This window comes from Mobula birostris, chromosome 3 (genome assembly GCF_030028105.1).
Source record: "Mobula birostris isolate sMobBir1 chromosome 3, sMobBir1.hap1, whole genome shotgun sequence".
NCBI lineage: Eukaryota > Metazoa > Chordata > Chondrichthyes > Myliobatiformes > Myliobatidae > Mobula > Mobula birostris.
In genome coordinates, this window is record NC_092372.1 from 7877398 (window position 1) to 7894118 (window position 16721).

At 47.3% G+C, this 16721-nt stretch overlaps 1 protein-coding gene across 1 annotated transcript in view; it reads right to left on the bottom strand.

Moving 5' to 3' along the window:
* myo5b (myosin VB) overlaps positions 1-14414 on the bottom strand; it is a 281336-nt gene extending 266922 nt beyond the window's left edge. The window contains exon 1 of the mRNA XM_072252190.1: positions 13925-14414. Coding sequence (XP_072108291.1) covers positions 13925-13951 — 27 coding nt within the window. The 5' untranslated portion in view covers positions 13952-14414. The remainder of the gene's footprint in view (positions 1-13924) is intronic.
* Between the last annotated feature and the right edge of the window lie 2307 nt (positions 14415-16721).

Genomic DNA, 16721 nt, shown 5'->3' on the forward strand with positions numbered 1-16721 from the left:
ACCATGGTACCCAAAACTTTGTCACAATGAAAGAGATCTTGAACAAATCCGTCACAATTTTATTGCCATTATTCAATGTCTAAGCATCAGTAAAGCAACTGTTGTCATTTTACTCATGACAATTCAGCAGAATGTGCCAAAAATAAACAATGACAACATCTTAGAATGAGAAGATATGCAATTTAATTTACTGGAACACATCATGTTTCTTGCAAGATACTGACACAACTTCTTTGTATTTCCAGAATTTCCACCCCCTGCCTTGTCCCACACTACCAGGTTCAGAAACAATTATTACCCTACAACCATCAGGCCCCTGAACCAATGCAGATAATTTCCCTCACCCTCAACACTGAACTGATTTCACAACCTGGAGACCTGCTTTTTAAAGCTCTTGTTCTTTGTATTATTTATTACTGATTTATCTATTACTATTTGATTTCTGTTTTTATAGTTGCAGCTTGACGCCTTTTCTACATTGATTGTTTGTCGGTCTTTCGTTGTACATTGTTTTTCATTTATTCTATTATGTTTCTTCTACTGTGAATACCCATAAGAATATTAATCTCAGGGTTGTATATGGTGACATACAGGTACTTTGATAATAAATTTACTTTGAACTTCATGTTAGACTTGTGGTCTGATTAGGCTCCGACTGTACATGCCAGGTAACCAACTGGATATTCTCAATTAGACCTACTGCTCTGTCTATGACTACACAGGATCTCACCTGGTCCTTTGACACCATCTCTTTGGTCAAGAAAGCACAGCAGCATCTCCACTTCCTGAGGAGGTTGAGGCGAGTGAGACTCCCCACCACCATCATTTTAACAAATTTTTATAGGGACTCCATGGAGAGTGTCTTGACCAGCTACATCACCATCTAGTACAGGAATTGCAAGGCATCCGATCACAAGTCCCTACAAAGGATTGCAAGAGCTGCTGAGAAGATCATTGGGATCTCCCTTCCACCCATCTGAGATATTCATGAGGAGTTGTCAATGATCCCTCCCATCCATCCAACAATCTGTGAATAGCGTTAGAACAAGAACAAGAACTTAGGATGGGAAACAGCTTCATCCCCCAGGCCGCAAGACTACTGAACTGCCTGTCACCACCCAGGTCTCTGCACGTATGAAGCAGCAATAGTGTTATACTGTTTACATTTTAACTTGTCATAAATGCACCTTATTATTTGTTAATTTATTTGTGGTAATATTACTTTACATGTTGTGTGTGAGTTATGTGTACTGTGTTGTGCACCTTCACCTTGGTCTGGAGGAACATCATCTCATTCGGTGGTATACATGTGTACGGATGAATGACAATACACTTAAACTTGATTGAACACAGATAGGGTGCATGCACACAGTTTTCCTCCCCTGCAGCTGTGGAATCAGGAACTAGTGGGTATTGGTTTAAGGTGAGACGGTAAAAGATTTAATATGGACAACATTTGTTTGCACGCAGAGCAGGGTCCGTTTATGGAACAAGCTGTCAGAGGAAGTGGTTGAGGCAGGTACAATGCCAACTCTTCAAAGACAAGTTGCATAGGCACATGGATATGAAAGTTTTAGATCAGGGGTTTCCCAGCCTAGGGTCCACAGATCCCTTGCTTAATGGCACTGGTCCTTGGCATAAAAAAGATTGGGAACCCCTGGTTTAGAAGGATATGGGCCAAATGCAGGCAAATGGGATAGGCTTCAATGAGCTCCTTGGTTGGCAGGGACTAGATGAGCCAAACAGCCTATTTCCTGACTATTTGCGCAGAGAATTATTTTCCTTAACTCACCTCTAATTCTTCTCCCGGTTATCCTTCAGCTAAGAGAAACAGGTCATAGTCGTAGACCTCCCATAGTCATCCCATCTAGTTTGTGCCAAACCATTAACTTGCCTAGTTTGAATCGACCTGAAACCGGACCATAACCATCCATATCTCTCCCATCATGTGCCTACCCAAATTTCTCTTGAATGCTGAAATCAAACCTACATCCGCCACTTCTATTGGCAGCTCATTCCACACTTGCACCTCCCTCTGAGTGAAGAAATTAACCCTCAGGTTCCTCTTAAACATTTCACCTTTCAGCCTTAACCTATGACCTCTAGTTGTACTCTCACCCAATCTCAGTGGAAAAAGCCTGCTTGTATTTACCTTATCTATACCACTCATACTTCTGCACACCACTATCAAACTCCCCCCAACTCTCCTACGCTCCAGGGAATAACGTCTGAACATTCCCCCATAACTCAGGTCCCAGAGTCCCGGCAACATTCTCGTAAATATTCTCTGGACTGTGAGGAGGAATAAAGGGAAAGGTTAGGATGAGTGTAAACAGGGGTTGGTGCAGACATGTTAGGCCAAATGTCTGTTGTCATAGTATACTCCTCTATGGCACACCATGGTGTACCCCTGTATGGTTTTATAATAGTTTCCAGCTGATAACTGTGCACGTCTCTGAATGAGGATGACATGGAAGTTTGGCGATTAGCACTGCGCTTTACAGCGCTAGTGATAACCAATCAGTGTTTAATTCCCACCGCTACAAAGGAGCTTGGACATTCTCCCCGTGACTGTGTGGGTTTCCTCCGGATGCTCTGGTTTCCTCCCACAGTCCAAAGACGTACCTGTTAGGGTTTGTGAGTTGTGGGCATGCTATGTTGGCACCAAAATCATAGCTGCTCTAGTGGGCTGCCACCAGCATGATCTTCACTGATCTGATTTAATGTCCACGATGCATTTCACTGTATGTTTCTGTGTACAAGTGATTAATAAAACTAATCTTAATATGACAGTGACTGGGGATTAGTTTTCACCTTCTAACCTGAATAGTTTCAACCAGGAGGCAATAACTAGACTCGTTTCATATTAAGAGATAACAGAACAGGAAAAAGAAACTGCTAGACGGTTTACACTTTCCAGCAGGTGTCTGTAAGGAGTTTGTACATTCTCCCCGTTAGCACATGGGCTTCCTCCCATAGTCCGAAGGCTGGTAGGTTAGTTGATCATTGTAAATTGTCCCGTGATTAAGACAGAGTTAAATCGGGGGTCGCTGGGCAGTCCAGCTTGTTGAGCCGGTAGGGCCTATTCTGTGCTGGATCGCCAAATAAATAAAATTAAAAATAATTATTTTCAAAATAATAGTTCCAAAATACTTTAGCAGATTGTTCATAAAGGTAGCAGCAATCAAGTGAATATTCTGACAAAAACAAGATGACCAGTCACAAATCAAGCAAAACAGGAGTTTATGAAAACAGACAGACTTTGTCCCTGATACCACTTACACTGGCTATCTGCCAAAAACCAAAGAATCGGTCTTCAAAAGAACAAGTTCTTTCCTTCTGCCTGTTTCTCAGTCATATTTGGTGCATCAGGTTACAAGCAAAAGAGCAAAGGTTATTTCAACTCGAATCCTGCAATTATGGCCGTGTGACATCCTGGCTGCCAGTGAGCAGATCCACAGAGAGGCGCCACCACAAAACGGTAGCATCCACCACCCAGGCCATGCTCTGCCATCGGGAAAGGGATACCGGACCCTGAGAACCCACACCACCAGGTTCAGGAACAGTTACTACCCTTTGGGAATGTCGAATACTGGGTGAAACGCGAAGTCTTTGGGGTAACTGCAAGTCTGTGTCTTTGCTCACACTTGAGTGCTCGGTGGTGGTGCCAATGCGTGTTCTTTGCCGGTGGGGAGGAGGGGGATTGTTGCTCGCTACCGCTTACACGTGAGAGACAGGGGAGTGGGGGGGGGACTTTGGGGTTCTAACATTTAACTGTTGTTCATTCTTTGGGGCACTCCTCTGTTTTCGTGGATGTTTGCAAAGAAAAAGCATTTCAGGATGTATATTGTATACATTTCTCTGATATTAAATTGCACCCTTGAACCTTCTACAGAGGTGATAATTTCACTCACCTCAGCAATGAACTGGTTCCACAATCTATGGACTCACTTTCAAGAACTCTACAACTCATGTTCCAGATATTATTTATGGCTTCTTTATCTATTATTATTATTATTATTATTGCTCTATTATTTATCTATTGCTTTTCTTCTTGTATTTGCACAATTCGTTGTCTTTCTTGTGTGTAGTTTTTTTTTCATTGATTCTATTCTGTTTTTTGTTTGTGTTTATTTTGAGTGGCCACAAATAATTGCACAAAATGTTGGGGGAGCTCAGCAGGTCAGGCAGCATTACAGTCGACATTTCGGGCCGAGACCCTTCATCAGGACTGGAAAGGAAGGGGGCAGACGCCTGAATAAAGAGGGAAGGGGACGGGGACGGGGAGGAGTACAAGCTGGTAGGTGAGACCAGGTAAAGGGGGAAAGGAGGGTGGCTGGGGGAGGACAGACGATGTGAGAAACTGAGAGGTGAAGAGGAATAGTGCTGAAGGAGGAATCTGAACCATGGGAGAAAGGAGGAAGGGTATCTGAGGGAGATGGTGAGCAGGTCATGGGGGGGAGGGAAGAGGGGAAGAGAAGCGGCCTCACCACCTTTCTTCTCCAATCCTGAAGGGTCTTGGCTCAAAATATTGACTGTTTATACTTCTCCGTGGATGCTGCCTCACCTGCTGAGTTCCTGCATCATTTTGAGCATGCTGTTCAGGATTTCCAACACGTGCAGATTCTCTTGTAACTCAGCTAATGAAGCATCCTTTGTTGAAGGCAGTCAACTCTCAGCTGATTCAATACCTTGTCAGAGGTCATCTGACCGAGTGCATTGCATAGTAAAGATATACTATATTTCTTAAACACAAGAGATTCTGCAGATGCTAGATATCCAAAGCATCACACACAGAATGCTGGAGGAACTCAGCAGGCCAGGCAGCATCTATGGAAATGAACGAACAGTCGACATTTCAGGCTGAGACCCTTCATCAGGACTGGCAAGGAAGGGGGGAGCAGTCAGAATAAGGTGGGTGGGGAGGGCAATGGATATGAATTTGCAGTGTTGCTTCTCCAAATGAGAGTGCTCTCGTCATGGCAGTAGAGATTGTGTTGGGCCAACACCTCATATTCTGACTAGGTAGCCTCAAACCTGAACATCAATTTCTCCAACTTCTCCTCCCCCTTCTCTCTTTTTCCATTCCCCATTCTGGTTCCCCTCTCATCCCTCCTCTTCTCCTTGTCTGCCCATCACCTTCCTCTGATGCCCTTTCTCTTCCATCAGATTCCTTCATCTCCAGCCCTTTACCTTTTCCACCCAGAACCTCCCAATTTCTATCACCTGCCAGCTCGTCCTCCTTCCCATCCCCCACCTTCTTATTCTGGCATCTTCCCCCTTCCCTTCCAGCCCTGATGAAGGGTCTCAGCCCAAAACATCAACTGTTGTCTGATGCTACCTGAACTGCTGGGTTGCTCCAGCATTTTGTGTGTGTTGTTATATATCTTTGCTCATATAAAAAGCAGAACTAAAGGGAGCAACTAGAGGTCATGGGTTAAGGCTGAATGGTGAACTGTTTAAGCGAAACATGAGAAGAAACCTCTTCTCTCAAGGGGTGGTGAGAGTGTGGAACAAGCTGCCAGCACAAGTGGTGGATCTGAGTTTGATTTAGTCATAGTCATACTTTATTGATCCCAGGGGAAATTGGTTTTCGTTACAGTTACACCATAAATAATAAATAGTAATAAAACCATAAATAGTTAAATAGTAATATGTAAATTATGCCAGGAAATAAGTCCAGGACCAGCCTATTGGCTCAGGGTGTCTGATCCTCCAAAGGAGGAGTTGTAAAGTTTGATGGCCACAGGCAGGAATGACTTCCTGTGACGCTCTGTGTTGCATCTCGGAGGAATGAGTCTCTGGCTGAATGTACTCCTGTGCCCACCCAGTACATTATGTAGTGGATGGGAGACATTGACTAAGATGGCATGCAACTTGGACAGCATCCTCTTTTCAGACACCACCATCAGAGAGTCCAGTTCCATCCCTACAACATCACTGGCCTTACGAATGAGTTTGCTGATTCTGTTGGTGTCTGCTACCCTTCAACATTTAAGAGAAATTTGGATCGGTGCAGTATATGGATGGAAGGGAGGGGCATGCAGGGGCTCTGGTCCGGGTGAAGATTGACACAAAGGACCTATTTCTCTGCCTTCATGTTCGATGATTATATATACTAACATTATATCAGAGATTGACAATAGAAAGGTCAGGGATATTTCCAGTGACATACGCGTGTGACTTTTCAGGTGCACCTGTATTTCTTTTCAAGAATCCTCCCCTCCCAAGTACAAATGCCAAAGTTCAAAGTAAATTTATCAAATATACATGTCACAATATACTATCCTGAGCATGAGGAATTCTGCAGATGCTGGAAATTCAAGCAACACACATCAAAGTTGCTGGTGAACGCAGCAGGCCAGGCAGCATCTCTAGGAAGAGGTACGGTCAACGTTTCGGGCCGAGACCCTTCGTCAGGACTAACTGAAAGAAGAGTTAGTAAGAGATTTGAAAGTGGGAGGGGGAGGGGGAGATCCCCCCTCACTCCCACTTTCAAATCTCTTACTAGCTTAGTCCTGACGAAGGGTCTCGGCCCGAAACGTCGACCGTACCTCTTCCTAGAGATGCTGCCTGGCCTGCTGCGTTCACCAGCAACTTTGATGTGTGTTACTATCCTGAGGTTCATTTTCTCACAGACATGCACAGTAGATACAAAGAAACACAATAGGATCAAAAACAGACAAACAACCCCAACCTCTGTGTGCAAAAGACAAACTTTACAATATATAAAAAAAAGAAAGAAATAATGAATAACTACATCTGCATGAAGAGCATCCAACTGCAGCTCCTTGAAGACTGTGTTGGGGATCTGAAGCAGTAGCTGGATTTTCAGCTTGGAAGGGAGAGTGAGGAGATAATCGATCAGAGTCACAGGGAAGTAGTCATACTGAAGTTGCAGGAGGCGAGTAACTGGGTGACCGTCAGGAGAAATGGAAATGTGAATAGGCAGTTAGAGCAGAGCGCGCCAGGCTCAGTAATAAGTACTGTATACCATTTTGGATACTGTTGTGGGGGGATGACCTCCTGGAGAATGCCACGCCGACCGGGTTACTGGCACTGAGCATGGGTCCATGGTGCAGAAGGGAAACAGAGAGAAGAGGGGAGAGATAGTGATAAGAGACTCAGTAGTTAGAGGAGCAGACAAGAGATTGTGTGGACGGATGGTACGTTGCCTCCCTGATGCCAGGGTCAGGGATATCTCAGATAGCATCCACAGCATTTTAGAGGGGAAGGGAGAGCAGCCAGATAATCTTGTTGCACCTTTACAGATTGTCAGGAATGATGTTGTGACCATCACTGAATCGTGGCTGAAGGATGGTTGTAGTTGGGAGCTGAATGTCCAATGTTGCACTTTGTATTGAAGGGATAGGAAGGTAAGCAAAGTGAGTGGGCATGGCTCTACTGGAGAAGAATGGCATCAAATCAGTAGAACGATGTGACATACAATTGGAAGATGTTGAATCGTTGTGGGTTGAGTTAAGAAACTACGAGGGTAAAAGGACCCTGATGGAAATTATACACAGGCCTCCCAACAGAAGCTGGGATGTGGACCACAGATTACAACGGAAAATAGAAAAGGCGTGTCAAAAGGGCAATGTTATGATAGTCATGGAAGATTTGGAAAAATCAGGTTGGTAATGGATCCCAAGAGAGTGAGTTTGTTGAATGCCTACGAGGTGGCTTTTTAAAGCAGGTCGTCACTGAGCCTATTAGGGGATCAGCTATACTGGATTGGGTGTTAAGTAATGAACTAGAGCTGATTAGGGAGCTTAAGGTAAAATAACTTTTAGGAGGCAGTGATCACAATATGATTGAGTTCAACTTGAAATTTGATAGGGAGAAAGTAAAATCTGACATAGCAGTATTTCAGTGGAGAAAAAGGAAAGTACAGTGGTATGAAAGTGAAGTTGATCAAAATAAATTGGAAGGAAATGCTGGCAGGGATGACAGCAGAGCAAAAATGGTATGAGTTTCTGGAAAAAATGAGGAATCAGCAGGATAGATTTATTCCAAAAATAAAGAAATACTCAAATGGCAAAATAGTACAACCGTGGTTAACAAAGGAAGTCAAAGCTAATGTAAAAACTAAAGACAGGGCATACAACAAAGCAAAAATTAGTGGGAAGATAGAGAATTGGGAAGTTTTTAAAAACCTACAGAGAGCAACTAAAAGAATCATTAGGAAGGAAAAGATAAATATGAAAGCAAGCTATCAAATTCGATAGTAAGAGCTTTTTCAAGTATGTAAAAAAAAGAGATGAGAGTAGATATAAGACCGCTAGAAAATAAGGCAGGAGAAATAATAGTGGGGGACAAGGAGATGACAGATGAACCAAGTTAGTACTTTGCATCAATCTTCTAGTGGAATTCACTAGGTGTGCCAGATGTTGAAGGGTGTGAGGGAAGAGATGAGTGCAGTTACTATTATAAGGGAGAAGGTGCTCAAAAAGCTGAAAGACCTAAGGGTACACAAGTCACCCAGACCTGATGAACCGCACCCTAGGGTTCTGAAAGAAGTAGCAGTAGAGATTGTGGAGGCAATAGCAATGATCTTCCAAAAAAAATCAATGGACTCTGAAATGATGTCAGAGGACTGGAAAGTTGCAAATGTCACTCCACTCTTTTAAGAAAGGAGGAAGGCAGCAGAAAGAAAATTATAGATGTTAGCCTGACTTCAGTAGTTGGGAAGATGTTGGAGTCAATTGTTAAGGATGAAGTTATGGAGTGATTGGTGAGGCAGGACAAGATAGGACAAAGTCAGCATGGTTTCCTTCAGGGAAAATCTTGCCTGACAAACCTGTTGGAATTTTTTTAAGGAGATTACAAGTAGGATAGATAATAGAGATGCAGTGGATGTTGTATATTTGGACTTTCAGAAGGCCTTTGAGAAGGTGCCACACATGAGGCTGCTTACCAAGTTAAGAGCCAATGGTATTACAGGAAAGTTACTGGCATGGTTAGGGCACTGACTGATTGGCAGGAGGCTGTGCATGGGAGTAAAAAGATCCTTTTCTGGTTGGCTACCAGTGACTACCGGTGTTCCACAGCGATCAGTGTAGGGACCGCTTCTTAGCTTTGTTGCCACGTTTGCAGATGATACGAAGATTGATGGAGGGGCAGGTAGTGTTGAGGAAACAGGTAGGATGCAGAAAGACTTAGATTAGAAGAATGGGCAAGAAAGTGGCAAATGAAATACAATGTTGGAAAATACATGGTCATGCACTTTTGTAGAAGAAATAAATGTGCAGACTATTTTCAAAATGGAGAGAAAATCCAGAAATCTGAGAGTGTTGTGCAGAACACCTTAAAGGTTAACTTGCAGGCTGAGTCGGTGGTGAAGAAGGCAAATGCAATGTTGCATTCATTTCGAGAGGTTTAGAATGCAAAAGCAGGGATGTGATACTGAGGCTTTATGAGGCACTGGTGAGGCCTCACCTTGAGTACTGTGAACAGTTTTGGGTCATCAAAAAAAGGTTGTGCTGGCATTGGAGATGTTTCAGAGGAGGTTCACAAGGATGATTCCGCAAATGAAAGGGTTATCATACGAGGAACGCCTGTACTCAATGGAATTTAGAAGGATGAGGAGAGAATCTCATTGAAACCTTTTGAGTGTTCAAAGGCCCAGACAGAGTAGATCTGGAAAGGTTGTTTCCCATGGTGGGGGAGTCTAGGACAAGAGGACACAGCCTCAGGATAGAGAGGCATCCATTTAATACAGAGATGCAGAGAAATTTATTTGGCCAGAGGGTGGTGAACTTGTGGAATTTGTTACCACATGCAGCTGTGGAGGCCAGGTTGTTGGGTACATTTAAGGCAGAGATTGATAGCTTCTTGATTGGACATGGCATCAAAGGTTACGGGGAGAAGGCCGGGGAGTAGGGCTGAGGAGGGGGGAAAAAAGGATCAGCCACAATTGAGTGGCAGAGCAGACTCGATGGGCCAGGTGGGCTAATTCTGCTCTTATCTCTTACAGTCTAATTATGAACACAAGTTGAAGAGTCCCATTAAGGTGAGTGAATCCAAGATGGTGCTGGTGATACACAGCAATGTTTTTCAGGCAATTCTCAAAACCTCCACATATACTTCTTCTGAACTAACTTTCAACTTAGTCCAAGATCAATCTAACCTCTCCCTCCTATCTAGTCCTCGAATTGTCTTACACCCATGTGCCTATCTAACCATCTCTTAAATATCCTTAATGTATCTGCCTCTACCACCACCCCATTGGTGAAATATCAATGCCCTTGAATGGAAAAGCCTATAAAAAGTAGTGGGTACAATCCACTCCATCACGGGTAAAGCCTTCCCCACCATTAAGCACATCTACCATGGTGGTCATGTTCTCTTCACACCGCTGCCATCAGAGAAAAGGTACAGGAGTCTCAGGTCCCACACCACCAGGTTCACGAACAGTTATCACCCCCCGACCATCCGGCTCCTGAACCAGTGTGGATAACTTCACTCACAACTCTGAACTGATTCCACAACCGAAAGGCTCACTTTCAAGGACTCTACAACTCATGTTCTCAGTATTTTTTTTTAATTCCACAATTCTTTTGCACATTGGTTGTTTGTCCATCTGTGTTTATATAGAGTTTTCATAAATTCTATTGCAGTTCTTTAATTTCTGGTAAATACCAGCAAGAAAATGAATCTCAAGGTGACGTTCATGCTTTGATAATAAATTTACTTTGACTTTGACTAGAAAGGGAAATTACTCATTGAACTGGCTAAATCACTTAGGTCAATTAGTTTGCATCCCAAAACACAGAAGAAACAAAGAACAGTTCAGGTCATTCAGCCCACAATGTTGTGCTGACCTTTTAACCTACCCCATGATCAACCTAACCCTTTCTTCCCACATTGCCCTCCATGTGTCTATCTCAGAGTCTCTATAATGTCCCTAACATATCTGCATCTACCACCACTCCTGGCAGAGCGTTCCATACTCTTACCACTCTGTAAAATACTTACCTCTGACATCCCCCCTGTACTTTCCTCCAATCACCTTTAAATGATGCCCCCTTGTAAAGTAATTTCCACCCTGGGAAAAAGTCTCTGACTGTCCACTCAATCTATGCCTCTTCTCATCTTCTACACCTCCTCTATCATGTCACCTCTCACCCACAATGCCGTGCCTACCTATATAACCCACTCTAAGCTCAATTTAATTATGCCCTCCCACATACCCCTCCATTTTTCTATCACCCACGTGTCTATCTAAGTGCCCCTAATGTACCTGCCTTTATCACCCACCCCCCCCCCACCCAGGGCATTCAATGCACTCGTCACTCCCAGTATTAAAAAAAAACACTACCTCTGGCATCCTCCCTATCCTATCCTCTCCTCCAGTCACCTTAAAATAATGCCTCCGAAGTTTGGATCTTGTGATAGGCTGAATTTCCAACACCTCAAGATTGTTTTGCGTCTACGGCATAACGTGTGCAGTTTATTTAACAGCACACAAGGCGAGTCTGCCGATTACAACAACTACAGAACATTACAGTCACTGGCAGCAAAACAGGCGTTTAATTAACATGTGCATTCTCCAGGTAGAGACTACGTTGCCCAGTCACGCAGTGACGGGGAAGGTTTCTGCTTTGGCGAATTGCACCATCATCGCTTTCCAGCGCTAAATGAAAGTTTAGTTCAGTAAACAACCGCGTTCCTTAAACCGTCATTCAGTGTTTTCTATCTTGAATGAGAGGCAACGGCTGATAAATATCAACCCATGTAAACGCTGTCACCATATGAACACCAACAATTCCAATCCCATTCCAGGTGCGTCTGCAGAGGGGCGGGGGTAACATCGCACCGTCCCCATTTAATGCTGCCCCCGGGGGGGGGGGGGAGGAGAGAACAGGTGTCGCCTGTCGTGTGGCGAAACAGGTGAAAGAGGGTGGGGAGAGTTGAGGTGCGAGAACAGATGAAACGTCAGTGTAAAAGATCAGTTAAACTAGATAGGGCCGGGAGAGGGGGCAGCGGAAACAGGTGATGGGGGAAGGAGGAGAACAGGTGTCCCGGGTCGGGGAAGGTGGAGGTGGGGCAACAGGCGACCAGGGTCGGAGACGAGGGGAGGGGGTAGGAACCCGGGTCGCGGAGAGTAGGGGGGGGCGGGGTAACAGGTGTCTCGGGTCGGTAAGGCAAGGCAAGGCGAGGCGAGGCGGGGCGGGGGCGGGGGCGGGGGCGGGGGCGGTGGGACGGAGAACGGGTGTCCCGGGACAGTAGGGTGGTGACAGGGGTCCCGGGGGGGGGGGGACGGAGAACGGGTGTCCCGGGACAGTAGGGTGGTGACAGAGGTCCGGGGGCGGGGGGAGAGGGTGAGGGAGACAGAGGTCCCGGGTCGGTAGGGTAGGGTAGGGGGAACAGGGGTCCCGGGTTGGTAGGGGTGGGGGGGAACAGGGGTCCCGGGTTGGTAAGGCGGGGGGTGCGGGGAGGAAGAACAGGTGTCCCGGGTTGGTAAGGCGGGGGGGGGAGGGAGAACAGGTGTCCCGGGTTGGTAAGGCGGGGGGGGGGGAGGGAGAACAGGTGTCCCGGGTTGGTAAGGCGGGGGGGGGAGGGAGAACAGGTGTCCCGGGTTGGTAAGGCGGGGGGGAGGGAGAACAGGTGTCCCGGGTCGGTAGGGTGGGGGGGGTGGGGAACAGGTGTCCCGGGGCGGTAGGGTGGGAGGGGGGTGGGGAACAGGTGTCCCGGGTCGGTAGGGTGGGAGGGGGGGTGGGGCACAGGTGTCCCGGGTCGGTAGGGTGGGAGGGGGGGGTGGGGCACAGGTGTCCCGGGTCGGTAGGGTGGGAGGGGGGGTGGGGCACAGGTGTCCCGGGTCGGTAGGGTGGGAGGGGGGAAAGAAACAGGTGTCCCGGGTCGGTAGGGTGGGAGGGGGGAGAGAAACAGGTGTCCCGGGTCGGTAGGGTGGGAGGGGGGAGAGAAACAGGTGTCCCGGGTCGGTAGGGTGGGAGGGGGGTGGGGAGCAGGTGTCCCGGGTCGGTAGGGTGGGAGGGGGGAACAGGTGTCCCGGGTTGGTAAGGCGGGGGGGGGGGAGGGAGAACAGGTGTCGCGGGTTGGTAAGGCGGGGGGATGGAGAGGGAGAACAGGTGTCCCGGGTTGGTAAGGCGGGGGGGAGGGAGAACAGGTGTGCCGGGTCGGTAGGGTGGGGGGGAGGGAGAACAGGTGTCCCGGGTCGGTAGGGTGGGGGGGAGGGAGAACAGGTGTCCCGGGTCGGTAGGGTGGGGGGGAGGGAGAACAGGTGTCCCGGGTCGGTAGGGTGGGGGGGGGGAACAGGTGTCCCGGGGGTGGTGGGGAACAGGTGTCCCGGGGCGGTAGGGTGGGAGGGGGGGTGGGGAACAGGTGTCCCGGGGCGGTAGGGTGGGAGGGGGGGTGGGGAACAGGTGTCCCGGGTCGGTAGGGTGGGAGGGGGGGTGGGGAACAGGTGTCCCGGGTCGGTAGGGTGGGAGGGGGGAGAGAAACAGGTGTCCCGGGTCGGTAGGGTGGGAGGGGGGGTGGGGAGCAGGTGTCCCGGGTCGGTAGGGTGGGAGGGGGGGTGGGGAGCAGGTGTCCCGGGTCGGTAGGGTGGGAGGGGGGTGGGGAGCAGGTGTCCCGGGTCGGTAGGGTGGGAGGGGGGTGGGGAGCAGGTGTCCCGGGTCGGTAGGGTGGGAGGGGGGAACAGGTGTCCCGGGTCGGTGGGAGGGGAGCGGGGGAACAGGTGTCCCGGTTGGGTAGGGTGGTGGGGGGGGGGGGAAGAGAAGCAGGTGTCCCGGGTCGGTAGGGTGGGAGGGGGGAGAGAAACAGGTGTCCCGGGTCAGTAGGGGGGGTGGGGACAGGTGACGAAAAGCTGGCGGGTCTCCCGGAGATGCAGCCACACGGGAAATGGTTACAACTGAAGGGGCAGAGGCGCGGCGACACCAGACTCACTCAGTCACTCACTCACCTTGCTGTAAAGTTCCGAGACCGACATGTCGCCGATGTCCAGCCACCGGGAGACGCCGCTCCGCTGGGGCCGCCTACACTGCGCGTCGGGAGGGCGGCAGCTTCCCGGTCGCCATGTTCAACGCTGCTCTCCTGCTCTCCCTCTCTCCCTCCTTCCCTCCGCCTCCTCCCTGTCTCCTGTCTCCGCCTCCCAGCGACCTCTCCCCAGGTGCCGAGTTTTCCGCCCAGTCCCGGGTGCCTCCCGCAGCCTGACCGGAGGGAGGGAGGGAGGGAGCCGTGTCGGCCGGAGGGGAAACAGTGGGTGCGCTTTCCTCCAGAGAAGTCAGGTGGAGGAAAAGGAGAAAAATAAAGGTGACCTGGGCACAGGCGGGCAGAGCTTCCCCGCGGAAATCGGGCAGCGGCGGTGAGACATCTACCGGCCACTTCCGCCTTCTCAGGCTGCCCAACCGGTGCGACTCCCCCTGCCGAGGGACCGGGACCGGGACGGTGACAGTGCGGGTCCGCCCGCCGGGGGACCGGGGAGGACGGTAACTGTTCGGGTTTCTCCCGACCCTCTCTCTCGGGACGAGAACTCCGAATCAGGTTTGTTGTCGCTATCTTAACGTGAAATGTGTTGTTTTGCGGCAGCGGCACGGTGCAAAGATATAAAGTTATTACAATTTTTAAAATAAATGAAACTAGTGCAAAAACCAGTTTTATTATAGTCACGGAACACTATATGACGGAAACAGGCCCTTCGGCCCGTCTAGTGTGTGCCGAACCATTAATCTGCCTAGTCCCAATGACCTGCACCAGACCACAGCCTTCCATATCCCTCCCAGCCATGCACCTCCCAAATGCTGCGATTAAACGCGCTGAAAGTTATTCAACACTCTCACCACCTTCTGAGTGAAGAAGTTTCCCTCGTGTTCCCCTTCAACATTTCACCTATGACCTCTTGTTCTAGCCTCAGTGGAAAAAGCCTGCTTGCAGATACCCAATTTATAATCTTAATTTTATATACCAAAATCAAATCTCCATGGCGTAAAAAAGGATTGGGTACTCCTGTTCTAGTGAATAAAGCCCTATAACTCTGTATCTGGGTTCCCAAGTACCAACGCAGAATGGACCCTTCCAGCTCCGCTGTCATCCGACTTAATCATAGGAACTGGAGAAAATCTGCAAATCCAAGAGACAGACAGACAGACACAGACACACACACACACACACACACACACACCAGCAATCGCACAAACTCCTTACACACAGCGGCAGGAATTGAACCCGGGTCTCTGCTATAAAGCGTTGTGCTAACCACTATGCTACCGTGCCACTTAAATTCTCTTGTATTTATGATGTGAAATGTGTGTTTTTCTGCAGAAGCATGGTCCACAGATATAAACTTGGAACAAATTACAAGATAAATAAGCGGTGCAAAACAGAATTATAATCAGGTTTATTATCACGGACTTAAGATGTGAAATTTGTTTAGTGGCAAGTGTACAGTGTAAAGAGAAAAAGAGACTGTACCATAAATTTTACAAAAAAGGAATCAGAATTAGTTTTAGAATCAGTAGCATTGTTTTCCGATACTCTACAGTGCAAAGACATAAAGTTGCTACAAATTACAAAATAAATATATAGTGCAAAAATTCAGATCCATGTTTGTTATCACTCTTAGTGGATGTGAAATTTGTATTGCCTCAGTGGTATAGAGCAAAGACATAAAATTACTATAAATTACAAAACAAATAAATAACACCAAAATGAAACAGAATCAGGTTTATTATCAGTCCGATAAGATGTAACATTTGTTGTTTTAGAGCAGCATTATAGTGCAAAGACATAAAATATACAAATCACAAAAATTAATTTTCAGACATCCGAGAATCCTTTAATTAGATTGAACAAATCCCGAAATGGTGCCACATGGTGAGGAAGTTTTCTTCAACTCTCAGCTCTTCCATGAATTCACTAGACTTTTTGCCTACCCCTCCAATAGGTCTTTTCCACTTACTCTCTCATAGAGACCGATAACTTTACAAGTCTTGAATACGAATCAGGTGTATGATCACTGTCTCATATGGCAAGAAATCTATTTTTTTTACATCAGCAGCACAATGCAAAGACTATAAGTTACAAACCAAATGCACAGTTTTAAAAAAAGAAACAGTGAGGTAGTGTTCATGGACCGTTCAGAAATCTGATGGTGGAGGGGGAGAAGCTGTTCCTGAATCTTGAACCAGATGGGATAACTTCACTCAACCCAACACTGATCTGTTCCCTCAACCTGCCTCGCTTTCAAAGACTCTTCATCTCATGTTCTCTATATTTATTGCTTATTAACTTATTCTTCCTTTCTTTTAGTAATTGCCTGTTGGGTGCAGTCTTTCATTGACTCTATTGTGTTTCTGCTATTTACTGTGAATGTATGCAGGAAGGGTAAGACAAAGGAACACATATCAATCCTCATAGAGGGATCAGAAGTGGAGAGAGTGAGCAGCTTCAAGTTCTTGGGTGTCAAGATCTCTGAGGACCTAACCTGGTCCCAACATATTGATGCAGCTATAAAGAAGGCAAGACAGCAACTGTACTTCATTAGGAGTTTGAAGAGGTTTGGTATGTCAACATATACACTCAAAAACTTCTATAGTTGTACTGTGGGGAGCATTCTGACAGGCTGCAGCACTGTCTGGTATGGGGGGGGGGCACAGGACGGAAAGAAGCTGCAGAGGACCATAAATATAGTTGGCTCCATCTTGGGTACTATCCTACAAAGTACCCAGGACATCTTCAGGGAGCGGTGTCTCAGAAAGGTA